Source organism: Gymnoscopelus microlampas (genome assembly GCF_963454915.1).
Source record: "Gymnoscopelus microlampas genome assembly, chromosome: 4".
In the NCBI taxonomy this organism is placed as follows: Eukaryota; Metazoa; Chordata; class Actinopteri; order Myctophiformes; family Myctophidae; genus Gymnoscopelus; species Gymnoscopelus microlampas.
In genome coordinates this window covers 46,715,786-46,742,409 of record NC_139941.1, presented here as the reverse complement: position 1 = coordinate 46,742,409, position 26,624 = coordinate 46,715,786, and the positions used below count along the sequence as shown (strand labels likewise).

Sequence of the window (26,624 nt, the reverse complement as noted above, 5' to 3'; positions counted from 1 at the left end):
GTTTTACTTAAGTAAAAGTATCAATACTGCAATGTAGAAATACTCTGTTAGGGCGCGCTCCCACCGCACTTTTATTTTCCCTCGGGGGCAGAATCTGCCAATGCTTTGTCAATGCAAATGCGTGGATTCATGGTCTTGCGGATTTTTTCCAAGAATCCACGCATTTGCATTGACAAAGCATTGGCAGGTTCTGCCCCCGAGGGAAAATAAAAGTGCGGTGGGAGCACGCCCTTCTAAAAGTCCGGAATTCAAAATTCATTGCGTAAAAGCACAAAAGTATTGGTATCAAAATGTACTTAAAAGTACCAAAAGTAGAAGGTACTCATTATGCAGAATGTCCAATTTCACGTTTGAAGTTTCACCTTTCAAGTTTTAAAATGTATAGAACATCTTTTGAAAATAGCAGATCTACAGGTCTTTTCAAGTGGGTAATGTATGTTTTGAAATAATTTACAAAGTAATTAGTAACTAAAGTTTTCAAAGAATTATAGCGGAATAAAAGTATATTTGCCTCTGAAATGTAGTGGGGTAGAAGTAAAAGTACAAAAATACTGGAAATACTCCAGTAAAGTAAAAAAAAAAATACCTCAAGTACAATACTTGAGTAAATGTATTTAGTTACGTTACACCACTGGGGAATTTTCTGTTTAACCTGACCTAAGGAAGCATGTCACAACGTTGCGCTATCGTGATTTTGTAGACATTTCCAAAAAGCGAACTGAACTGGACACTAATGTGGGTGTAACTCAACAAGTTGCGAAGCGCGCGCTCGTGAAGTAGGCTACACATGCACACATCACAGCGCGGCCGCGAGTAGGAGGACTCTCACCAGTGTTGCCATGTCCGCTTAGTATAAGCAGCTTTGGGCTATTCTGTAAAGTCGCTTGTTGTAAATATTAAGTTGCGGGTTGCGGTTGGGGGCTTGTTTCCAAAGTGTAGTTGCTTATTTGGACTTGCTTCCAATTTTTTTTATTTTATTGTTTAAACCAGTGGTTCTCAAATATTTTCATGTCATGGTTTGTTTTATGCCAGGGAGCCAGCCATGTACCAGATTTGTGTTGTTTTAGAATGTTAAAAAAAATATTCAAGATGTTTTGAAAATAGCAGTTCTACAAGCTCGCATCGCGACGCGTTGTGAGCTTGTAGATCGGCTATTTTCAAATAAGTGATGACTGTACCGGTTTACAGTGCTCAGGATGTGGCTTCTAGTCGCTTCTCTTGGGCTTGTTTTCATAGACCCGGTTGCTTGTTTCTCTCGCTAAACCTGGCAACACTGAGGGGGACTCTCATTTACTGGACTGGCACTGCTCCTGAGCAACTTGCAGGACAGCAGCAGTCAGGCGTCTGAAGTTTTGATAATAAACCCCAGGACATTGAAATCGGCCAAATAGATCACGAAAACACATTTGCACAACTTCAGAAAGGTACCCCATCATGGACGATTTAGGTAAGTTGGCTCCGAAGTCCGAACCCTTCCTTTTGACGTGTTTTATTGTCCACAGCTCCACTTTAACGGGAAAGAGCTGGGTGAAGAAAGTATAAGTGAACGTTGTGACGAGGCTATAGTAGGAGCGTGGAAAAAGTAATCAAATGTGTTACTTAAGTAAAAGTATCAATACTGCAATGTAGAAGTACTCCGTTACAAGTAAAAGTCCGGAATTCAAAATTTTACTTCAGTAAAAGTACAAAAGTATTGGTATCAAAATGTACTTAAAGTACTAAAAGTAAAAGCACTAAAATGTTTGAAAATAGCAGATCTACAAGCTCACAACGCGTCGCATGCTTGTAGGTCGGCTATTTTCAAATAGCCTAGGTATGAAATAGGGCTAAAGTGGTTAATGTATGTTTTATAATATCATAATTTATATCTGCAAAGTAACTAGTAACAGTTACTTTTCTCTGGAACAGATAGACTGAATTCTAATTACAGATCACGGTGTGGCTGCGTATAATATGTATCTGCGTATATGCCCACTTTTTACTATGTGACGGCAGTGGTGGTAAAAGTACCCAATTTCTTTTACTTAAGTAAAAGTCTCAAACTGTAATGTAGAAAAGTGCCAGTACTTTACTTGAGTAAAAAAAAGTGTTGGTATCACAATGTACTTTATAAGTACCAAAAGTAGAAAGTATACTCATTATGCAGATTGCAGAATGTCCCATTTCACAAGTGTTCAACATTTATAAAATGTATAATAATCAGATCTACAAGCTCACCATCGCGACGCATTATGAGCTTGTAGATCTGCCATTTTAAAATAGCCAAAGTTTAAATAGAGCTGAAGAAGTGGTCAATGTGTTGTAATAATAATCAAAATCTATAAAGTAACTAGTAACTTAAGTTTTCAAATAAAACTAGTGGAGTAAATGTACAATATTTGTCTCGACTCTGAGATGTAGTGGAGTAGAAGTAAAAGCATAGAACATTGGAAATACTTCAGTATAGTAAAAGTACTAGTACCTCACAATTGTACATAAGTACAGTACTTGAGTACACTTTAGTTACTTACTTTCCTCCACTGAACGTTAGCTCATCAGAACAATAATTGGAAGCCTTTACTACCACCTTTAAAAATGTCAGTGACAACTGAATGTCTGTCTACTAGATCAGGGGTCTTCAACGTTTTCAGGCCAAGGACCCCCTAGCTGAGAGAGAGATGAAGCAGGGACCCCCTACTCTATATTGTATAAAATTGTGCTTCAGATTTTTTTACTTAGTCTGTTCTTTTTTCCCTCTACACCTATAGCCTCTTTGCCAAAAATAGCCGATCTACAAGCTCTCAACGCCTCGCAGTTGTAGCTCTGCTATTTTCGGCTAATGTTCCCCTCAGAAAAGGAATTCTAGGGTTCAAGTGGTTAATGTAAAAAGACGATTTGGCAGACCCCCTATAGTAGCTCTGAGGACCCCCTGTTGAAGACCCCTGGTCTACTAGATAGAATGTGGTGTGTTGTACCTTATACCTGTTCTAGAGGCTGAAGACATTTAGCTGACATTTTATCCCTAGTTTTCCTCTCCCAACAACTTTTGCCCTCAGGCAAAAAAACTCATTCCAACTTTGAAGTGGGAGATTCACGGGCCTATAAGTATTAGAGCAGTGCTTGTCAGACATTCCCAAATTGATATGTATCTGTGCCAGGTAGGGACCCCATAAGAGATACTACTATGCAGTCGTGGAAAGTAACTATAAGTACATGTACTTAAGTACAACTTTGAGGTACTTTTGACTTTACTGGAGTATTTCCAATTTTCAATCTTTTTTTACTTCTTCTCCACTACACCTCAGAGACAAATATTGTATCTTTACTCCACTGCAATCATTTGAAAACATTAGTTACTAATTACTTTGTGATTTTTATTATTACAAAACATACATTACCCACTTCAACCCATATGTACTTCGGCTATTTGAAAATAGCCGATCTACAAGCTCACAATGCGTTGCGATGCGGCGCATTGTGAGCTTGTAGATTTGCTATTTTCAAAAGATTTGTATACATCTGAAAATAGGACCGCATAATGAGTACTTTTACTTTTGGTACTTTAAGTATATTTTGATGCCAATACTTGTGTACTTTTACTCGAGTACATTTTTAATTCCGGACTTTAAAAGCAGGACAGCACCAATGCAACTAGTCGCAACTCCTTGCAACAAAACAGTTTTAAGGCCATGTCACACCAATGCAACTCCTTGCAACTGGTTGCAAGGAGTTGCATTGGTGTGGACTGGCCTTTACTTGTAACTGAGTATTTAAACATTGCTGCATTGATACTTGTACTTCAGTAACAAATGTGAGTACTTCTTCCACCACTGCTACTATGTATGTGTCCTAATTTGTCCAAGATTTGCTAACATCTTTTGAAAATACCAGATCTAAAAAGGTGCATTTTCAGTTCATCTACAAGCTACGTTAACTGTAGCTGTAGATCTGTAAAAAAAAAAAAGAAATAACCCCTGATTTAGAGCACAGTGTGGGCCTAACCCTGTCTTTAGTTGGCATTCTCTTGCAGCATATGGTATGTCATGTCATATATTTTCAGCCAGATACAGGAGCCCACGCAGCCAATGCCATTGGTTCTGCTAACCATAGCCTCAAATTAAATGGTGAGCTTCGACTCTGAGGGGGATGTTGATTAGGGAAGCTTGACAAAACAAACACTGTCTAAATCCTTTAACTGAGAGTGAGCAAAATGTGATGGTCACATTTGTTCACTCAGAGTCACACATGCATTAACACTAGGGATTTGTCTGTGCAGGCAGTAATCAGTAGTAGGGTATGACAGAAACTGAGAATCTTCAATAAGAAATGAAAGGGAGTTGCGTGTACAAATAAACGGAGGTCCTACGAGAAAAATCCTGACAAAGTTAAACTATTGGCTAATTTGGCTTGGCTTACCATGACGTTTACCTATTATTAGTTTACCTGTTATTGGTTTTACCTGTGTTGTGATCCTTGTGACCTGCTTCAAGCCATGTTCTGCTAAGAATACTTGCACTACAGTCCTGCAGCTGTGACTGTCTACACACACAAAAGGCCAGTTCCATTTTTTCCATTCCATATGATACGTGTCAAATATCTTTGATCGGTTGACCACATGGAGGAGGGAATATGAACCCCTTCTTGCTATCGCACTATATTGAGGGAGTGCATTGTTGATTATGTATGCTGGCTATTCAAAGATACCTCAAGGAGTGATTGTTTTCTTGGTATGATGAAATTGAAGTCAGTTGAAAATATCTTAAAGTCATAGACAAAGGGAATTGGCAACCAACATACATTCAATAGTTTAGACTATTCGTTTTGGATCATAGGCCAAAAAACGGATCCATGATGTTTTCCAGTGGCAAAATCTAACATCCCATTACATTAAGAAAACAAATTGATAAAAATCAAGCGACTGGTTATTGTGTACGAATTCTATTCAGCTCTAAAACTCAGATCTTATCATTTGTAATATGACACCCATGCCCATTAGCCTGGTATCATCTTGATATCCTATGGCAATATTGCTATCCATAGCATCAGCAGAAGCTCTGTTGTTCCCTGCAGCCGTTTAGCCCTCAGTCTATTTTCTGAGCCCTGTTGACCGGTGAGTCTTCAATCCACTAACCCTTGACCTTTTGGCACTGAACTCTGAATTCCTCATTTTATTACCATTTTCATCAGGTGGCCTGGCCTGTTTGCTACTGTATGTCTGTCTACCAAGACAGCCCAAGGCTGCTCGTGAACAAATTAATTAATTGCTTCTCTCTATCCACAGGAATACTCCCAACCTGATATTACAGAAGTCTGAGAATAGAAAGGGCAGTAAAATGGGTTTTCTCAATTGTTTAAGTGGAGAGACGAGGACCCACATTTTGAGCATGGCCCCGTGCTGAGAATACCTCCAGGGCACATTAGATGCTAAAGCTGCCCTGGGCCAGTGAAAGGGCTGATTGTTAGTGGAGAGGGAGCCTGCAGTCTTAAGCAGGGGGAACAGTAGGCTGAGTGAGGGGGCAAGGCTGCTACGGAATGTCTAACATCACTGTTTGTCAGGGTCCAAGGCCAAATACTAACCGAGGTCATGACTTACCTCCTACAACAACTCACGGCTCCATGCAGCCGTGGCCCGTGGCCCTGTAGAGATGACTGTTGGGTTACCCCCACCTCTCAGATCTGACTCAGACAGGAGTTGCAAATACTAAGCCTCTGTTGTACCTTGTTTTGAGTGCAAGTTGGGTGTTGTTTACTGCATTGGCTCAGCGTACTCCTTGCGGAAACAAAGTTCAACATGCTAATAAGAACAAAATAATGTCATTGCGGACTGCGGAGCAAACAAACAAACAAACGCATTGACTTGCCAATGCTCATTCGGCAGTTTTTTCACCATCAAGAGTTTTTGAACTATCCAAACATCAGCGCAGAATGATACACCAATGCAAACATTGTGTGTGATTGGTCAGATACTCAATATGTTCGTGATTTTATATTGTTTGATTTCAGCAATCTGCCAGTAAAATACCATGGGCAGTTTTGAAGAAAGGTTGGCTGAGGAGGTTAGGAGGTTACAAACCCCTGAGGGACTACAAACAAAACCAGATGACAATTAACTAATGGAGATTGATGGCGCACTACCTTGTCCGCTGTTTCTGTAGCTAGATGTAAACTAAGAGTGGAGATCCAGGTGTCAGAATCACCATTCCTGCCTTGTATACAGTGGGCAGAGTCTAACATTCAGAACTCTGCATTGAGTAAAACGACAAGCCCCAAAAGTTATTTCACTTGGTGTAAGATCCTATATTCAAACTATGAACTCATCTGGCCCACACGTAGCCCCACGTACCCTAAAACAAGCCCTTTTCTGTACAGTTAGCCCAGGTCTGCTTTCCTTTAAGTAACTCTGTATACCAGCCCCTGTTCATTGGCCCTACCCTGATCACGGAATCTACTCAATGCTGTTTAGAAACCTGATCAGACCAGCCTCCCATGACTGATAGTATCCTCTCCTCTTCGGCTCTGTATATATTGATCCTTCCACGTCCCCTAACTACTCGGAAGGAACCGAAATTCCCAAAGGGCACTATATAAACTACTAGATTAGACCGCGCCTTCTGGGAGTGATTTTTTTCCTGCGGTTCTGTCTGATCAGTCTCTCACAGTTGGGACCAGGTGGCGTCCAGCAGGCCTGGCTTCAGCATTGTTAGTGATGTGGCGCTCGGCCCGGGGGGGTGGGGGGCTTTTCTGTGTCTTTCTCCCCCAGATGTGGCTCAGATAACCACATGTGTGACACAGTGTCAGTGTCAGGCCTATGCTGCCAGCTTGTTTGATGTTCGTCGGGGTGCGAAGCCGCTGCTCTCCACTCAGTGTAAATTCCTCAGCATCCTGTGAGGTTTCCACTGACTCACTGGTGGCTGTTTGACCCCAGTGGGCAGTGGAGAGTCTGGTCCATGTCTGTAGATTTACGCTGAAGAAGATGGATTATAGACATGCATAGGGCTTTTACATGGGTCTGTAAGGGAGAAAAACATACCAACAGGGTATACACGTAGTCAGTTACCATCCAAACCATATCTTTTTTTAATGATCAGTTACCGGAATACAACATTAACATTAAAAAATGTACTTTTACATAGGCCTATTGTGTCTTTGCTGTAAGATATTTATCCCCAACAAGCATAGAGAGAATATGGTCACATTTTCTAGCTAGTTCAAGTTGTATTGTGACGTTCTATCTGGACGATGTGTGTGGGTGTGGGTGAGATGGTTATGTGGGCTGCTTGAAAGAACTGAATTGGAAAGCACCGTTGCCAGCTGTTTCACACACTCCTCATAGATTTGATTGCATTAGTTGATTACCTTGCAGTGTATTCCCCAGGCAGGATGAGGTCCCAGAATTGGCCGAGGTACTGTAGAAGCGGGGGGTGGTCTTAAATGTTAACAGCGTTTGCACAGCATACCGAAAGGTCTTTAGTGACTTCTGTGTTTCAGTATGTCGGGCAGTGCAGAGTTAGTGTTACCACCAGACTAGCTATCATCACCCCTCGAGAGTAACAGGGTTAGTGCACAGCCCCTTTAACCCAGCGCTGTCAGATCGGGCTTGCTTGTTAGGCTGAAGGGAGGTCCTGGCTGTAAATCAGCCTTGTTCCTGGGCTCCACACCCATCCGGTTCTGGGGTCTGGGGAAGGGAGCTGCATGGCTGACCTCATCGCTTAGGCAACAGACCCTGCCCCATATCCTGAGGAAACAGAGGAGAAAACAATGGGCTGAATCAGGGTTGGAGGCCGGTGGGGGTGGGGGTGGGGTGGGGCTCAGTTATCCTGCTGTTTAGGAGGGTGTTTTCACTCCTAAAACCAGTGTCACACAGAACTTTGCTTCACTGGCAGCAGCCTTCAGTCTCTTCCTCTTTCCATGCTGTGTCCTCTCCTTCCTTGATCTCTGGCCTTGTTGCTTAGCACAGAGAATAGTGCTGTTATTTTCCTTGACGGGTCAGAGTAAGGGAACAAGAATTTCTGAGTCGGTGCTGGATTCTTCCCATATTACTCAAGCTGGGACTCCCCAGGGCTTGTTCAAAGAGCTCAGTGTTGATGCCAGTCAGGGAGGCTGCTTCGCTCTCTAGTCTCTACAGGGCAAGAAACATAACTCTGTTATAGCCTCAGTGGTTGAGCGATCTCTGGAATTCTTCAGCCACTTAATGTTTTACCAGCTATCTGATTATTAGACTGTCCATATAATTGCCTTTTACCTGCCACTGGGGCCCGAAAACACTTACCAACTAGTAATACAGCTAGAATTGAATAGCAGTAAATCCCCACCCTTCTGCGTGATGGCTGCTTAGTTGGTGGATGTTATCATTATGCAGTGTTTTTGGGGGAAATGGAAACTTCTGGAAAATTCTGGAGGGTGCACCACACCACACCCCAACCAATTACACTCACTTGTGTCACAATAGGCTGCTGCCCACTGACATAACCTCTTAACACATATGATATGCATGAGTGTGTCCTCAGTGACTGTGTGTCAGACGAATCTTTAGACTTTCCCCTGTCATCTGATGTACTGGTCTGTGGGGAAGTGCTTTTATTTTGGTCCAGAGTTCTCTCCAGGGGAGTGTCGTCTTTCGGATATGGGGCTGTTCTGAAGGGTATTTATAGGTATGTTTATTTTGAAGTCATCGTTGCCCCTTAGATACGCCAGTCTCTCTTGATACTATGCTACCAACCCATTACGTCTCTGCATGTGAGGTCTGTCGTTTTTGCAGCAGTATAGATAGCATATGTGTCTTACAACTATCTCGTTGACATTCTCTCTCTCTCTCTCGCTCGCTCTCTTTCTATGTCTCTCTTACTTGGGTCTTCACCCAGCCTTCCCTGTAGGTTTCACTGGCATCTCTCTCTCCACCCCTTCACCCCCCATCCCTCCTGCTGGCCCCTGTCTCTCTTGTTTGATATAAATATCATGCCAGGGTTGGCTAGATGGGGTAGGGTTTCGGCGTGGGTCTGTAGCCAGCTCTGCACTATGCTCTCTGGCTATAAACAGGTGAGCTGTGGACCCTTTACGGCCCATCTCTAGTCACCACATGTTAATAGAAAAGATTAGCTGTCCCTGCTTGTATATGTGTCTGCCTAGGCCGCACTGCGCCACCTTGCCTTCTCTGTGGGAACAGGGCAATAAAAACATTGACATCTCCCTTATCCTGGAATTCAAAGCACGTTGCAGTTTGTGGAATTGGTCCTGTAATTGTCCGCACATTATTTTCATTTTCTGAACTTGACAGCTGGCGGTTTGTATCGAAGGAGCACATTCCTTCCTGCCCCTCTCTACCTAGAATCCTGTGGAGTTTGTGGAGCATGTTGTGCTTGAGTAACATTTTATTGCAAAACATCGTTAAGAATGTTCTTTGTAGGTTTGCCAGTTTCATGTCTGGTTTGATTGTTAATGATGAATTGCACTCGGTGCAGCTCGGCCATATACTGCCCTACAAAGGCAATCACTCCCTTTTTTCTTTTCTTTTTTGCTTTATAGCTCCACTCGTCATGAGTAATGTTTAGATTTAATTTCAATGGAAAATATACCCTTTCTAATGGGTGATATGCTATCTACGTCTTTATACGTATTTGGTATATAGGAGATACAATGGGGGTTACACCACCACCCACTGCCTCCATCTCATGCCTCCCCACCTCCTCTGCCACCTTCTCTGTGTCCCTGGCTTGGTTTGCTTTCTTTCTCTGAGTTGGACAGAGGAATGTCAGGAATTCACCATGTACCTTCCCGCCCATCAGATAAAGCCTGCAGGACTACAACATAGCCCAGAGGCGGAGGTGGGGGGCTAGTGGTGGTGGGGGCTCGCTACGCAGACAAGAATGTACATGTACCCACTGCCCAAAGAATGTGTGTACAGTATCCACTCACAACTTCATTGTTGTTTATTGAATAACACAAATGTTAAGTATGCTACTGCTTTCCCTCAGCGTGGGCCTACCACTACCCGCAGCAAACTGTTTATAGCTGTAAAGGGCCAAAGAGTGGCTGAAGTCCTGATGAATTGTGCATGAGCTCAGTCACATCCCCTTTGACAGTACAGTCAATATTCCTCAATATAACGTATAGCGGAATCTGGGGTCAGGATGTTGTCAGAACAGAACTGGACTTTGACTGTTGTAGTACACCCCCCCCCCCACCCCCCATTGCTGGAATGGAAAAGATTAGTCTCATACTTGGCTTTCAGAGCATGTTTGCATTCTAATGCTTTTCATTCCCCATGGACCAAACTTGACTCTCAGACCACGGCCCCTTGTCCACTCATAAGAGACGCAGCACTGCCCTCCTCAGGAAAACAAACTGGGCAGGAAAAAGTTGAATTGCATCCTCGACTATGAAAGTGATATTCAATGTTCAGTAACAAAGGTACCCATTGAAATGTGCACTCAAGGATGTGAGCTGTGAAAAGGGGATGCACCCATACCGATTTCAACAGCCTGATGGCTTTATTTTAATGAACAATATGAACAATTCAACATTTAGATATGAAAAATAATATACCCAAAGGTCTGTTCCTACTTCCCAGTACATACAGACATGTATAGCATGTCGAGTTTGACATGCTATTTGAATGATTTAAGAAAGTTTTGAGGTGGCAATATTTAAATCATTGTTGTCTCCGCCAGGCCGAAGGCGTGGCCGACTATGTTTTCCGTCCATATGTCCGTCCGTCTGTGTGTCCGTCCGTCTGTGTCTGTGAGCAGCTTTTCTCCGGCACCGTTGGGCCGATCAGCATGAAACTTTGTGCCCCACCAGGAGGCCGATTCTTGAAAACACATTTTTGTTTATGATACTCCTACAGATTGTGTCCAACAAACATCACGCAAATTGGTACACATTATCTCTATAGTCAGGTGATGAAGACGAATCTGTCCGATTTTTTGATCGGCTAAGATTGGCATCCAAGGTTTGCAGGACTGGCCCGTTTTGAACAAAATGCCTCAAATCCCATTCCCATGAATTGCCTGAAACTTATCACCCACATTCCCCCTAGCACAAGGAAGAAATGCCACCGTAAATATTTCAAATCGGCCATGAGGTTGCGAAACGATTCACGTTTTGGCCTATAACTAGTAAGCCGTAGGTCATTCAATCAAAAAAAGGTCGTGGTCATGTAAGATGTATCTTTCAAATGTTTCGGATTCTATTCTGATTGACAACGATTGGCTTTCAAAGTTTGCTGGAAGGGGCCTGTTTTGCACGACATGCTTCAAGCACCACTGGACAGATCGGCAGGAAGCTTTGCACGCACACTCCCAGTAGGCCAAGGTAGAATCTCCACCCAATTGTTCTTCAGATCGACCTGCACCACTATGAGACAGATTTATGCAATGTTTTTGTTACTACTCCTACTGATTTTGTCCAAACCTCACGCAAATCGGTATACAATTGCCTGATTGCTGGGAAACTTAGCACGCACATTCCCACTAAGCCAAGGAAGAACCTCCATCCCAAATTTTTCAAATCTCCTCATGGTGGCGCTACAACAACCCACTTCACTGGTTTACAAATCTTGAACCGTAGGTCGTACAATCAACATATTTTTCTCCCTGGATTCCTTGGATCATGATGAAACATATATGGCCCATTTGTGCCAGATTACATTTTCTGCCATTGTAGGTTTTCTTCAAAACACTCTTTTTGCTACTACTCCGACAGATTTTGTCCAAAACTCACAGAAATCTGTACACATTATCTCTGGTGTCATGTGATCAAGATGTGTGAGTCCTATTTTTCAGATCCCATTCCAATTGGCTACGTTTGCGGGCCCTGGGTAGGCAACCCGGCCTGGTGGAGACCTGTGCTCCGAGGAGCACACTTTTTCTTGTTAAATATCATGACATCACCTTTAATTCATATCATATCAGTACTACTCACTTTTACACACTTCCCATACTGGTTCTGATAGTAAACTCATGTATTCCCAATTCTCAATGGTCAATTCTCTTTATTTTGGAGTGTTTCGGGAAAAAGGTATATCTCTGCAGGAGAGCTCAATTGGCGCACTTACTGTATGTGATAAAAAGAATAGGCCAGATACTGGTTTTAGCTTATTGTGTGATACTGTTGTCATCGTTTCAGCATTATGTTAATTTCACCATGAAGGAGTGAATGTAGCCTTATTGCATTAGCAATTACAGGCTTGATTGAAATACTTAATCTGATATTGACGGAAATCCCCTTCAGGCAGCTTATCCTGTAACATGACATGAGTCACAGATGTAGTATCACCAGGGGGTTAAATGAGTGGAGAGATCCCCTTCTGAGAAACCTGGCTCTGTCTACAAGACTTCTGGAAGGCCTCAAGCGATATGGCTGGCACTGTTGGTAGTGAGGCCAAGAACTGCTTTCCAGGAATACATCCACACATAATTAGTTTGATCGCATTGTGATGACTAATTCTTACGGCCAATTACATTTAAAAAAGTTCATGTTTATATACAGTGTATGATATGACTCAAATCCCACAGCAAATGATGGTGTTTTTCTTTCCCGGGGCTTTGTTTTATGAGCGAACAAGTCAACTTTAGTAAGGCCTTGTTTAGCACGCCGACACCAGGTGCAGATTATTTTGAGCTGGTAGTGATATTTCAGCACATTTGCACAGACTTGGGCTACTTGCTGAGCTTACAGCTTTAAATAGGCTTCTGCTCCCATGCGGTTTATGCCGAACTCGCATGGCTTAAACATTTAGCTGCTGGACTGGGTCTCCCTGTGGTGTGAAAGAATATCCTTTAGATAGTAGAAGAATGACTGAGGAACATGTGGCACTAAGCAGTTAAAGCAACATAATTTGGTCTGTATCTAAGATCTAAGCCAGAACACAACCTAGTCTGTTTGAGTTGTCCTTCCTTGATGTTCAATCACTTACAATTCATTAAACATTTTGTCACTGTTGCCAGTCTCTATCATCAGCCATCCACGAGTCATTAGCATTATTAGATTATGAATGTCAAGGGACTGATGAGGGGAAATTGTATGGAGTTAAAGTACATTAAAGGAACTAAACCCCAAAATCACTTGTGACAATATACTGACTGAGGTATTATTCTGTTAAAAGGGCATTAAAAAAGGTTGTTATGCTGTAAATCATGTCTGGCTCTCTAACCACGCCTCCCAGCAGACTGGCAGCATGTTATCACTCCATGTGCCTCAGACTAGACCTTGTCTATCCTACTGTGTGTCTGCTTTACTCTCACTGACTTCTACAGGGTTACTAGTGACTGCTACAACAGCTGGAATAATGTGAGTAAGATGATGTACAGTGATTATTTTGAGTGCTGAAATTTCTCGTCTGGTTGGCTGGTTTAGTGGTTGTTAAAACAGCCATTTTTGAGTTTGACAACATTTACACGGTCAGCCGTTAATGTTAAAGCAGTTGCTGTTACTGGGCCTTCACACAGGCACAGACGTAGATGTAAGCTGTTGTGGTCTAAATGGTGACCTATCTTTGTGTGTGTCTTTAGGTTTTTAAGATAATTGAAGGGTTTCTTTAAGCATCGCCTATCATTCTCAGTAAGGAATAAGCTGGTGTTAAGTGTACTCTAAGCCACCAAGACAACTTTTTAAGGTCCTAGTTGACTACAAATCAAGGAAACGTTGACTACAAATGTTTTGGCTGTAATCACTTCTGCATGTTTATCTTTGACTCTGATTTTCTATTGCAAGTGATGTAACTTGTGGCATTGTTTGAATAAAGCAACAGTTGCTAATTGGTAGGAGCAGAGCAGTCCAGTCAGCCAGATAATTGTGAAAGATATAATGTCATTGTGAAAGTTATTATGTCATACTAAATGTTCTAGTGTTGTTTACAATGACAGTTCTTTTGGTATGGCTACAGGACAGTGGTTAGAAGCACTGTCCATCTGTATTATGGTAATTTATTCAAAGCATCTATCAGTCTTTTCACAGTTGCCAGGCTGATCCTACTAATAAAATGGTTGCTGGTGGATTCCAACTCTTAAGAGCCACTTGTATTGTTTAACCAGACAAATATCCTTTTAGGCTTCAAAGGGCACTGGCGGATTGCCCGCCAAAGCAGCCGAGCAACAGAGTAGCCAACCTTACCAGCCAAACCAAAGTGTAGCAGCTCTTGGCAGGTGGCTGGTGTTAATTCCCCACCCTCCTCCAGGGTTTAGAAGTAAAGCGAAGCAGTTCCCTGAGGCAGCCTGCGACCGTTCTTCTAACTACACTATAACAGTATGCAACCTACAGTATCTGTCCTGTCTATTCTTGACTGGCCGTGGATGGACGGATGGATTGTGTGATGTAAGAGCCTATTTTGTTCTGACGTTCCAGTGGCCACTCAGCTGGGTAACACTGTACCCCCTCATTCCTGGACCGGAGGTCAGACATGCTCTGTCTGTCTCTTTATACTTGTCAATCTGACCCGTTATGTTCACACTCTCCGATTTAAAAACAGAGAGACCTAAGCAAAGCAGGGAATACTTTTCTGAGTTGTATGACAGCTAGAATGACAGATGGGGGCTCCTATAGACAGGTAACCACTTACTGACAGCAGCGCTTGTATTTATAGAGCAGGGTTGCTGTCAAAGGAAAGTGGGGGGATTTCAGAGATATTAACCAGAGACCTAATGGCTTTGGCTATGACATCATGCTGGGCCATTCCCTGCCATACAATGCCATACTGTGATGATGACAGAGGCTAACCTTGGCTACTGGTGTAGAACTGTTGCTGTGTGGAGGTGGTGGTGGTGGTGGAGGGGGGCAGGCCATTTTTGGTGTGCGGAAGAGTGACAGCTTGGAATGACTCACACACAGCCATTGTCAGCTTTACACACACTGACCCCTGTTCAGTAGTCACTACAGAGCACCCAATAACCCCAGCGAAGTATTTATAGGTCCAGCAGACTAAATGTGCTTGCTGGTCGCCATTAAAAACCTGTTGTAAAATGCAGTGCGGGCATTTGTGTGTGACTTATCTGTTCAGTTGTTCATTTTAGGCAAACGATAACACGGAACATGGGGAATCTGACAGATACTGATGGTGTTACTTTTGATCATAAATCCTATATGCGGTGTGGTAATGTGATTTGTCATTTTCAGGATTTCTGGGACATACAACGTTCAGTTGTCCTGCTCTTCCGGCTTTCTAATTTCCTGTCCACATCCGTGTTACAAATGTTTAATTAAATGTAACCAATAATCACAATTTCTTTTTCCAGACGCGTTACTAGCTGACCTGGAATCAACGACTTCCCACATCTCAAAGCGACCGGTTTTTCTCCCTGAAGAGACACCCTACTCCATCCCTACAGGAGGAAACTCCTACCAGGATGTGTCGGTTCCGCCCCCAGTCCCTCCCCCACCGTCAGCTGAGGCTCTGAATGGTTCTCTGATCGACCCCCCAGACTCCCACCACTCGTCACTGCAAGTAAGTGGCTCACACTGGGTACCTGTGGAGCCAATGCAGTTGATGTCAAAGTCAATACTTTATTGTTGCAAATTGGATATAAAAAGTATACAGAAGACACATTAAAAGAACTGATGTCTACACATGTTTTAGTTTTTTTTAATTAAATTAACACAATTAATTGAACCCTGTAAGGTATTGAAGAATGTTAAGTGTATACTCACCTTTTTCAAGCAGGCTTACTGCATAGAGCTAAGTTCAGAGGATTGAAACAAGAGAAGGCAAACACATTGCTAATATTAAGATCATATGATGGCAAACTTGACACAACACTTGACACAACATGTGTGCTCTGCAGTCCCTGCAGTCCTTAGGTTCAGCCCAGAAGAGCTCATGGTCCAGGGATAGCAGTAGCCCTCCATCCTCTCACATTGAAGAGGACCACGTATATAGGTAAGCTGCCAGGAATCTGTGATACTGCTGGTCACTGTGGGAATATCACACTTTCATCACCAGGAAAATAATGATTATTGGTTTGGCTGAAACATCAGTATACTTGTCTTGAGCAACCACTTGTACTAGAGACTGCTCCCTCAGCTTGTGAATGATAATTTAAATAAATCATAAATGGTTGTTAAACTGTGACCTGTGTGACTTTATTTGCTGTGAGCTCATCATTTATAGTACACAGCTCACCATCTGTCATTGTTTGTTTTTCGTATAATGGGTATTGACAGTCATCTCTCTCTTTCTCTTTCTCTCTCTCTCTCTCTCTCCCTCTCACACCCTCTTTTCCAACTCCCTCCCCCATCTCCTCACTCTATTTCAGTTTTCCAAATAAACAGAAGTCGTCGGACTCGGCTGCGTTGGCCATGACCTCTGCCCTGGGCAGTAACCTGTCAGAGCTGGACCGGCTGTTGCTAGAACTCAACGCCGTGCAACAGAACTCGCCCTCCTTTGCCACCACAGGTAAAACACATGGCTCATTGTCCTGCCATGAATGCTTTGTGCTTTAGTCTCTTTATAAAGTGGGCCTTGTTTCATTATTGTAGTGTTTGACCATTCTCAAAGGGAAATGTGTTGTTCACATAACAGCCTGTATAGATGACCAAACAATAGTCCAAAATCCATGTAAAGATGCATATGACTTTGCATGCCTATCATTTCTCTCACCACGATCACAAATGCAACTTCATTACATTAATTCGCACAGTAGAGCTATTGACATTTTTATTAGACTGCCTTTATTGTCCCATAGAGGAAACGGCCCCACCCTTACCATCTTGCAGCGTCACCTACTACGAGAATGGTAGTGGCCCAGAAATCACGGTGAGCCCTCCCCTTCAGGAGAAGCCCAAGAGGAATGGAACACGAATGGACGAGGGCCGACCCACAGTGGAAAGTCTACTGGATGAACTGGAAGGCTCAGTACCTTCACCCAAGTAAGGTTCATTCGGTTCATTCACCACCACCAGCTGAGCTTTCATAGACGTAAGCATTTATGATGAGTAGAAATACGACCATTTGTTCCAGTCTGATGAAACACTATGCCACTGTGTTCATGTTGGGAACCACCAGAAGTGGACCCATGACCTATTTTGAGTATCAACTCATTGCTTATGGCAGTGGTTCAGAAATGTGCAGATACCCTGTATACACTTATACTGTGAGAAAACAATGTTGGACATTAAGCTAATCTGGGGATCCCCCTGGGGGACCCGGCGTTGAGAACCACTGGCTTATTGAACCTATGGTTTAATTGTCATATATAAATACAGTATCTTGTAAATCCTATTTGACAGCCCCAGCCCTTGCGCTCTCCACAGTGAGTTGGACTCACCTTCTCAGCAACAAGCAAGGATTTCAGCTTCCTGTGCCACACGAGAGCTTGATGAGCTCATGGCCTCCCTGTCCGACTTCAAGGTATTAAACCTCCTGAATATGTCTCTGACTCTTATTCTCTAATTCTGTCTCTATCTCCTTTTCAAAATTCTGTCATATTCTTGTTCTGGCTGGTCTCTCTTACTGTCTCCTTTTTTCTGCTGTCCTCTAGCCCAGTACTGTGGCTATGCTAGATCAGGAGGGAATGTCTTCTTCCAGCTCTCCTCGTCCTCCAGTCTCTCCTTCTCTACCTCCTGTGGCCTCACCTTTCCTTAGCTTGTCCCACCCGTCTGCCAGGGACTCTCCTCTTTTCTCTATTCCTGCTGGTCTGGAGCTGCACATAGACGAGGATGGAGGGGACAATGGCATGTCCATGCGCCCCCTCCCTTCCCAAAGCCCCATCTCCTCCCTCTCGACAGCCAGTGGCAGTGACCAGGACTTAGATTTGGTCATAGATGTTAATGCGAACATGCTGTCGTCCCAGCTCAAGTCTTTGCTGGTCCTCACTCACGCTGCCAGCAATAACTCCGCCTTGCCTAGAAATAGCCCAAGTCCTTCCTACACCACCACCCCCTCACTGACCTCGGTTAACACTGTCCTGGACCACAAGTCCTCCAAGTCTCCTAGTCCCTGTGTAGAGACAGTTTCATCCTCTCCTACTGCCTATAAGCTCTCCACTCCGCCTTCTTTCAAAAACTTCACCCCTGCTTCATCTTCCCCCAAGACTCCTTCACCTCTCCCTGCTGCTCTCTCTGTGCCTTCCTCTCCCACCCTCACTACCTCTAAAACGTCCTCACCATCTCCAGTCTCTTCAGTGAGGGCGCCCTCTCCGCCAGCTCTCCCCGTCCCCAGAATACCCAGCAGGGAGCTGCCAGGGCTATCCCAGGCACACCAGAGTGCTAGCCACTCGATCAGTCACCATTCGCCTATGATGGAACGGTCTCTAGATGAGGAGCTAGACAAGCTTCTCGCTATGAGTTTTGCACAGAATCACACGACAGCACCTCAGCTGAAAATGGATGCGCTGTGTCTGAGTAGAGAGGCACAGGAAATCAATGAGGAGCTTATCCTGCCTATGGACAGATGTTGCATGCAGCCAGACACTTTCACCTCGAGCACCACCACCGATGGCTCCGTGGACGGGGGCATGGACGGCCACGGGGACCTTCTCGACTGGGCCGACGAGGAGCTGACCATGTCCTTCAATGACATGGACGGCACCATGACACCTTACACCGAGAGACCTTACACAGACGGCAGCATGACCCCGCTCACTGAGGCCAGCTGGATGGACGAGTCCATGACCCCGTCTACATGCCCCGGGACCCCGGATGTTGCTCTGGACCTTCCCCTTCTGCAGCCCGCCACAATGGATAGAGTGTCAGCATCCGGACATGTATGCATCCTCCTCTCCCCGTGGCCTGCTAAAAATGGAACGCTGTGTTTTGACAGCATTTTGCTTTTGCACGCTAAATCGCTTTGGCTATTTATCAAGAGTGTGTTCTGATTTGCCAGCGCTTTCATACGCCTCAGTTTGGAAATAGCCATGTTTGATTGGCAGCATTCCTTTATTACTGCAGTAACAAATGGCTCGTTGATTGGTTGTATAAGTTTATCTGCATGGCTTGTTGTTGAAATGTGATTCCAAACCCCACTATCCCACCCCCACCACCCTACAACTTGCTATCTCCTGTTGCACTACACTTGCATGATGCCTGTAAAGCATCTCGAGAGTGATCCTAGTCTGTGTTGTGGATGCGGTCGACTGGTGGTGGGGGCGGGTTGATGGAGTTTGACGGCATCTGACCTGAGCATGTGAGACGTGCATGGAGTGTGACGCTGAGCCCAACTGACCTTCCACAGGACATGCCATAGCCTGTCAGGACATCTGGCTGTGAATGAAAGGCAATGACAGTTCACTTGCTTGGACCCCTGCCCTCAGAACTCAGCTGCTGCTTGTGCTTGGATTGGCTCGCAGATAAGAAGGTTTCCTATGATTGAGTGCTTACCCTCCCTTTAGCTAAAGTCGGTGATCAGGCGCACTAAAGAGACTCCCAATGTGCACCCCATGCTGCGCGATGGTCACCCGCGCAGGAAAGTGGGCCCCATCATCGTGAACAAGAGCAGTTCCCAGGACCGCCTCATAGAGGAGCTGCAGGGCAAGCTGGGGATCGGACGCGCGGAGCGTCGACGCAAGCAGCCTGACGACTGGCTCACGGAAGGGGTCATCGTCATGTCCAAACCGCAGCGCCTCCGTCCCGAGCGATACGAGGTGGACAAGGTTGGATTGAGAGAACAGAATCATCCCAAATAACATAGCTATTGTAGTCAGTTAAACTCAGTTCAAATAAATATATATATCATTCTCAGTTAATTTACCTACACTGCTTTCTATACATTTTCCTTTTCTTTTTCTCTACTTCTTTCTTCATTTTTCTTCAGATCATAATTCCCCCCGAGTCACCCGTTCCTCAGAGGAAAGTCCTTCCCCCTCCCTCGCCCCCTCCCCCCGCTCCTCGCCGGCCCCCCATAGTAGAAGAACCTAAGAGGCCGTCGGTTGTGAATCAGCCCCCGTTTCACATACCAATGCCCCCACCTCCTCCCCCACCACCCCCTCCTTCTCCCCCTCCACCCCCCCGTCGTATGCCGGAGCCCATTCATGCCCGACAGCAATACTATGTAACAGTACCTCCTCCACCAGCCCCCCCGGTGCAACCACCTCCACCTGTCCATATACCAGAGCCCCCTCCCCCTATCATCAAAGCCCCAATTCATCCTCCTCCACCTGCGGCGCCCACGCCACCACCAGTCCCCCCCAAAGTCCTGGTGTCAGTTGGTTGTCAAACAGAGTATGATCCCATCTTCCCTCCAATGCAGGCATGGACCTTTTTGTCTTTTTATACTTCTTTTTCTGAACTGTTTTCTGAACTGTTGTCTTCTTTCTCTGATGACACCAGAGTTGGATAGTCTTAAATGTGTACTGTACAGTGAGTTTGTTGTATATTTTCAAATACCACTTTGTTGGAAGATAGTGCTTCTTCATCTCTTTGAACATTTCCAACATTTTACAGATTATGGCCCAGGGGAAAGGCGGAGTTCCTGGAGGTGGCCCAACACAGGTCAACAAGCTGGACAACATGTTGGGCAGCCTGCAGTCTGACCTCAACAAACTGGGTGTACAGACTGTAGCCAAAGGAGTGTGTGGTGCTTGCTGTAAGCCAATTGTGGGGCAGGTGAGGGACAAGACCCATTTATTACCCTGTTGTTTTCAAACCAGTAAAGATTAGATATGGAGACACTAGTGGCCCAATGGTTATAGAAGTAATTATCCAGTTTGAGAAGCAGCTCAAACTAGCTTGGCAGGGATAATAAATAACAAATTATCCTCTTTTCTTGAACAAGTGCTCAGGTGCCCTTGAGCAAGGCACTGTATCCCCAAGTGCAACAGTGACCAGTGGAGCTACAGTACACGGTACACATCTGGTGAAGGCTGTGGTTATACTCGGCAGCTCCTAGGTGTAACCGTTTATCTTGGTATATATACATCTGGAGAAGGCTGCGGTTATACCCTTGGTGGGCAGCTCCGCCTCTTAGGGTAACTGTTTATGTGTAGAACCTTCCTTCTCACCAAAACTGCCGTTTCATGCCGTTAGTATGATGAAGAAGAAGAATGTGTTCTTAGACCACCTTTTGTTTAAAATATCAAATCTCCTGCAATTCTTAGAATTTTCCTGATAAAATGTGGATACAACCCTCTTTTCTGTAGGTGGTGACTGCCATGGGACGCACATGGCACCCTGAGCATTTTGTGTGCACACACTGCCAAGAGGAGATAGGCTCCAGGAACTTCTTTGAGCGTGACGGACAGCCCTACTGTGAGAAAGACTACCATAACCTGTTCTCCCCACGATGCTACTACTGCAACGGGCCTATACTGGATGTTAGTGATGCTTTCATGTGCTTTTGTACGATAAAATCATTTATTGCTTTACACTCAGTTGATGCTACCTTTTCCTTACATCTCCTGTACAGAAAGTCGTGACTGCATTGGATCGGACATGGCATCCGGAACACTTTTTCTGCGCTCAGTGTGGATCCTTCTTTGGCCCAGAGGGTGCGTGTTATCTCATTTCGTATTATTGTGGAAGATAAAGTATGCCAGGGTTGTGTTTGGTTCCCTTTTTAACTCTGTTTCAAGTCAATTCTGCAAATGGAGTTTATAAGAAATACAAAAAAAAATACATTCATAGTCAAAGTTTTATTGTGTTTGGCATCCCGGTGGCATAAGAGGTAAGAACTCGCCTACCACACAGAGGCCCGGGTTCGCCTCCGGGTTCGCCTCCGGGTCGCTCTGTCCCAAAACACAATTGTTAGCAGGTGAAAAGCCAGCAGGAGGTTGTATAATTGTTGCCGCTGCACTAGCGACACCTACTGTTTGGTCAGGGTGCCTGTTCAGCGGGGAGGAGAACTATAGGGAAGATAGCGTGAGCCTCTGCGTGCAGAAGCTCACACCGGGGATTCCATTTGTATCAGAGGAGGGCGACCAGAAGAGGTGGTTGTCTACTCCCTACCCAGGGCAACAGTGGGGGTTGGCAGCAACATGGACCACAGTCCACATAAGGGAATTGTCGATGTCTAAATTAAGGAGAAATAAAAGAGATAGAAAGAGAGAAAACAAGGAAGGAAGACAATAATGTCATATGTTAATTAAGAGTTCATATGTTTATTTGCAATTATTATTAACATTCAATTATCTTTCAATCAGTTATCATCACGTTTACTATCTTGTCTGTTGAAGGTTTCCACGAGAAGGACGGGAAGGCGTATTGCAGGAAAGATTACTTTGACATGTTTGCACCTAAATGTGGTGGCTGTGCTCGAGCCATCCTGGAGAACTACATCTCTGCGCTGAACTGCCTTTGGCACCCTGAGTGTTTTGTCTGCAGGGTACGTGCATTTCGTTTTTTACTGTATTCTTCTGCCACTGAATCCTCAAAACCCCTGCGATGCCTAGTTTAGCGTCAGTGTCCTGAAAATAGCAGATCTACAAGCTCACAACAACACATTGCGAGCTTGTAGATCGGCTATTTTCGGGACGCGGCACTGGTGCACAACTATGTATCAATCAGACTTCAGACTCTGCATATGTAGACATAACTGCACCCTAGAGTAGTTCCCACCCAGCGTTAAAGAATTACATGAAATTGACCTTGATAAAGAATTCATGTCTTCTTATCTCTCTCTCTGTACTGTCTTCCGTGTCTACAGGAGTGCTTCACCCCGTTTGTGAATGGAAGCTTTTTCGAGCATGACGGCCAGCCCTACTGTGAAGTGCACTACCACGAGCGCCGTGGTTCCCTCTGCTCGGGCTGTCAGAAACCAATCACTGGCCGTTGCATCACCGCCATGGCCAAGAAGTTCCACCCGGAGCACTTTGTCTGTGCCTTCTGCCTCAAGCAGCTCAACAAAGGTACCTTCAAGGAGCAGAACGACAAGCCCTACTGCCAGGGCTGCTTCGTGAAGCTGTTCAGTTAGGAAGTTCATATGGAGCAGGGCTTGAGAGAAAGAGGTAGAGTGTGAATCAGGAGAATTGTGTCTGTAAGAAGGCTGTCTATATTCTGGTGACTATGTTGGAAGCGTGTATGGTTAAAGTATGTGCATGGAGTTGAGGCAGTATATACTGCTGCTGTCAGGTTAAAACCTCGTAACTTCAAATAAAGTTTTGTGGGTCTTAGGGGAAATAAAACCTGCAGAGGAGCGAGTAAACCTTCAATTCAAGTAAGAACAGGACAATTATTTGAGAAATTTAGAATTCCAAGGTTTTTTCCCCCCCTTGTCAGCAGAGATATGCAGGAGATAGCATCATTCTCCTTGATCCCTCGGCATGTATTGGACATTTTTTACAGGCCTGGGCCTGTCAACCATTTCTGTGATTCTCGGAATTGTGTGTTTTAAAAAATGTATTATATCTTTACTTTATAGATGGGGTAAAAGCTTACTGAACACTGTAGGAACACATGGAATACTATGCGTGTTTGAGGTTGTTGCTCACTGGTTGAGTGTGTCTTTTGGAAATATTTAGCAGGGAGCAGTTGACCTGTTGTGTGTGTGGCTTTTTTTTGTATCATATGACATGGTCTTTCTCCAACCGGTGAAAGGGAAGGGCTTGTGATTACTTTTTTCCCCCAGTGTTTGTAAATGAGAACAAAGCAGATGGATAAACTCATGATGTCATTGTAGCATTGACTGGAAGCGAGCTGAGTCAGCGTTCAGATTTATTTTTGTACTGAAGTTCATGGTAGTGTCTTCAGACATTTATGGACTTAATCCCACTTGCTGCCTTGGGGAAACATACTCCTTAACACCTTCCAAATAAGGATTGAGTACTTAAACATATTAAGGCTGATACGTCAGAAGGAAAATTTTCTTCTATTAATAAGTAGAGCGGATGACAGGAATTTACCAACTTAACACGGTCAGTCAGACTAAGATCTCTGAGAGAAAAGTATTCCACTGGAGTGGTTTGTTTTTTGTCAACCAAAGTGAAAGTGTAACCATCACCAAATATAGTGATATTATTTATGGTCGGAAGCCTAACCTCAATGATTGAGGTAGCCATCTTAGAAGTCCCCCAGCGTGCATCGATGCTTCACTAGAACTCCAGCAGTTGTCTACCTACAAGTACCCTAAGCACAGAGTTATCTCTCCAAAATGTTAAGCAAATATCTCATATTGCGAATGATTTTGCTGCCAGAGCATTCCTCACATCTTTGAATTCCTTCTGGGTGTGGAACAACAGTGTAGCAGTGATCCACTGCTCATAAACGGTGCATATTTTATAGTGAGACTTCTTGGATGCATACATACATACTGTAGAAGACCATTGAAAACCTAATGATAAAAAAACAGTAACTAGCTTTGTTTCAAAGATGACTGACAACCTCCTGAACCCTTTTTAATGTAAATATTTCATGTAACAGCATTGTACGCAAAACATGTGCTGGGCAGTTCATGCCTTGCATGTACATCTGTTGAATAACCACTCATTTAGAAAGGGAGCGGTCCTCTGTCAAGGTGTCTGTCTGTATCACTTTGGTATTCAATCTGTGTGATTACTGTATTGAGAAACTGATGAATTTTCACTACTTAAAAACAGGAAGACAATGCACACAGCAAAACCATCAAGTAATCTAGTGTATGTGATATCCTAATAGTACTATGCAATCATACATTTTAATTTTATGCCATCTTCTATTTTCCAAGTAACAGGCTATCTGTGCCACTGTATCAATGCAATGTTTTTTTTTTTAACACTGGCAAAACCAGCAAGATACTGATATCCAATTGCTTGTCCAGGATTGTCTTCAGATTTTTACTTTAGTAGTTGGCTGAAAACTGTCGGCTGTTTAAATAAAAGCCTGGTGGCCTTTGAGTTTAAATGCAAGGACTAAGGTGACTCATTTCCCTCAGCATCTGAGTTGTATCTACTGTATGACTGCTGGGGTTGGGGCTGAAGGCTTATTACATTGTTAATCATGTAATGCAATAAATATTTGGCCTTTGTCTTGTTCAGGGAATTCCAGAGCCTTAAAACATTTCTTGTGCTATTTAAGAAATCATGTAACTATATTGTCTGTTCAAATCATTGTTTGAATCATTTAAGTAGATTTTTATTTAACCAAAGCCATACTTTCTTGAAATTGTCCTTATGATGTCAGTTCACATTTTTCTCTCTTCAGTTCAAATGGTTCAGTTCAATTAGGAGTGAGCTTACTCACTTCCAGCCTGATTACTCAAATAAATACTGTTTTGCTACCTGTGTCATGGGTGGACTTTATTTGTGATGTGTCATTGCTTTCCATTCTGTATGGGTGTTTAGATAATTGGTTGCTCTGTGAATTAGGCAAAAGACCAGTCTGTTCTGGTTAACTGGTTTGGTTCATTCAATACTGTACATCTCAAACCTTATGCTTGCCGCTTCCGTGATGCGCTTTGAGCTTGTATGTCGCTGTTTTCGACACACGACGCCGTCTTCAGAATTGCTTTTTTTATTATGAACCCAAGGCTCAGGTTGTCTGGGACCGGTCTGCTATAAACTGTTCCCAGAGTTTAAACAAAACAAAAAAGCGAGGCAGTGTTTCAGAGGATCTGAGGCATGTGCGCCCGACTCTACTTTTAAATCCAGTCTAAAAACGTGTGTTCACCACTTTCCTTTATCTATTTTAGAAAAATGTTCAGTTAACAAATTTCAGCTTTACTTTAAAATAGTTTGCATTACTTTATTTCAATAGTTTCTGCATTTTTTTGTGCCTTTGTGTATGAAATGTGCTAAGAAACTTGACTTGTCTTCGTTTGATATGACCTTTTTTCTTTTTTGGCCTTTTTTGATAGTATACAGTATATATAGACAGGAAATGGGGAGAGAGAGAGATGGGGAGTGACACACAGCAAAAGTCATCGGGATCGGGACTCGAACCCGTGACACGCTGTCAGGTTGCAGTGGAGCCTAGGTGCCCGCCTGCCCGGACCGCTGGGCCTGATATTAACCTTTAAACTCTATTGAGTACTAGGCGTAGGCGAATTTCATTTCTGTTTTTAAACTTAATTTGCTGGTGAGCTGTCATTTATTGCCAGTAATGCATTTGCTGTAGCCAACTCTTAAGAACAGGTTTCTCCCCGTGTCTCCTAGGGTAGTTAATACCCTCACAAAAACATGTAGTAATCCTGGTCGCTATACCGTCTCCCCCATGACAGCCGGGGCACCTGATGGAGGGGAAGGGAACTGGTTGGAATAACGTGTTCCTTCCACGCGATATGTCCTACCAGGGAAACTCTCCCCTGTCAGGTGACAAGAATTTCAGTTGGCTCTCATGCATTGAAGGAAGCATGAGCTCGGCCCTGGCCTCCCTAGGCTGTGGGGGACTGGTGTAGAGCTGGTGTAGCGCCCAGGATCACTTAGGAAATTGGCACCCGGTGAGAAAATAAAATGGGTTACAAAAAAAAAAAAGAACAGGCTTTGGTGTTGGTTGAAAAACTTCACAAAAATTTGCCTCGAAGGGGCTACAGAAATAATGTACTGTACATTTCAGACTCTTTCGATTATGACTTCCATCAAATCTATACACAATTTTACTCCCTTACACATGGATACTGGTTTCATGAATTGGTCAAGATATGGTCAACTTATGTACGTACATAATTGATTTGACAATATTAAATCATTTGAACAGATTAAAAACAAATTTGGGCTCCAGAAATCTGATTTCTTCATCTACAAATCAGACAATTTCTCAACAAAGATCTTGAAAAATCACCTCCAATAGAACTTTTTTTTTTCTTCAGATTGCCC

General features: G+C 43.8%; 1 protein-coding gene across 4 annotated transcripts; it reads left to right on the top strand.

Annotated features, from left to right (window-relative positions):
- The first annotated feature begins 1,307 nt into the window (after nucleotides 1-1,307).
- pxnb (paxillin b) lies at nucleotides 1,308-25,292 on the top strand. Of its 4 annotated transcripts, none has more exons than XM_084055216.1 (14): nucleotides 1,308-1,447; nucleotides 15,207-15,415; nucleotides 15,753-15,847; nucleotides 16,224-16,363; nucleotides 16,653-16,836; nucleotides 17,197-17,317; nucleotides 17,448-18,671; nucleotides 19,296-19,556; nucleotides 19,718-20,152; nucleotides 20,347-20,508; nucleotides 21,042-21,215; nucleotides 21,308-21,389; nucleotides 22,074-22,222; nucleotides 22,544-25,292. In XM_084055216.1, the coding sequence occupies exons 1-14, from the start codon at nucleotides 1,435-1,437 to the stop codon at nucleotides 22,808-22,810; spliced, it is 3,516 nt and encodes a 1,171-aa protein (XP_083911342.1). In that variant the 5' UTR covers nucleotides 1,308-1,434; the 3' UTR covers nucleotides 22,811-25,292. The 4 variants fall into 4 exon arrangements, with proteins under 4 accessions (XP_083911342.1, XP_083911341.1, XP_083911343.1 ...); XM_084055215.1 differs by having other exon boundaries at nucleotides 16,632-16,836; XM_084055217.1 differs by lacking the exons at nucleotides 17,448-18,671; nucleotides 19,296-19,556; nucleotides 19,718-20,152 and having other exon boundaries at nucleotides 16,632-16,836; nucleotides 22,544-25,092.
- Nucleotides 25,293-26,624: the final 1,332 nt, after the last annotated feature.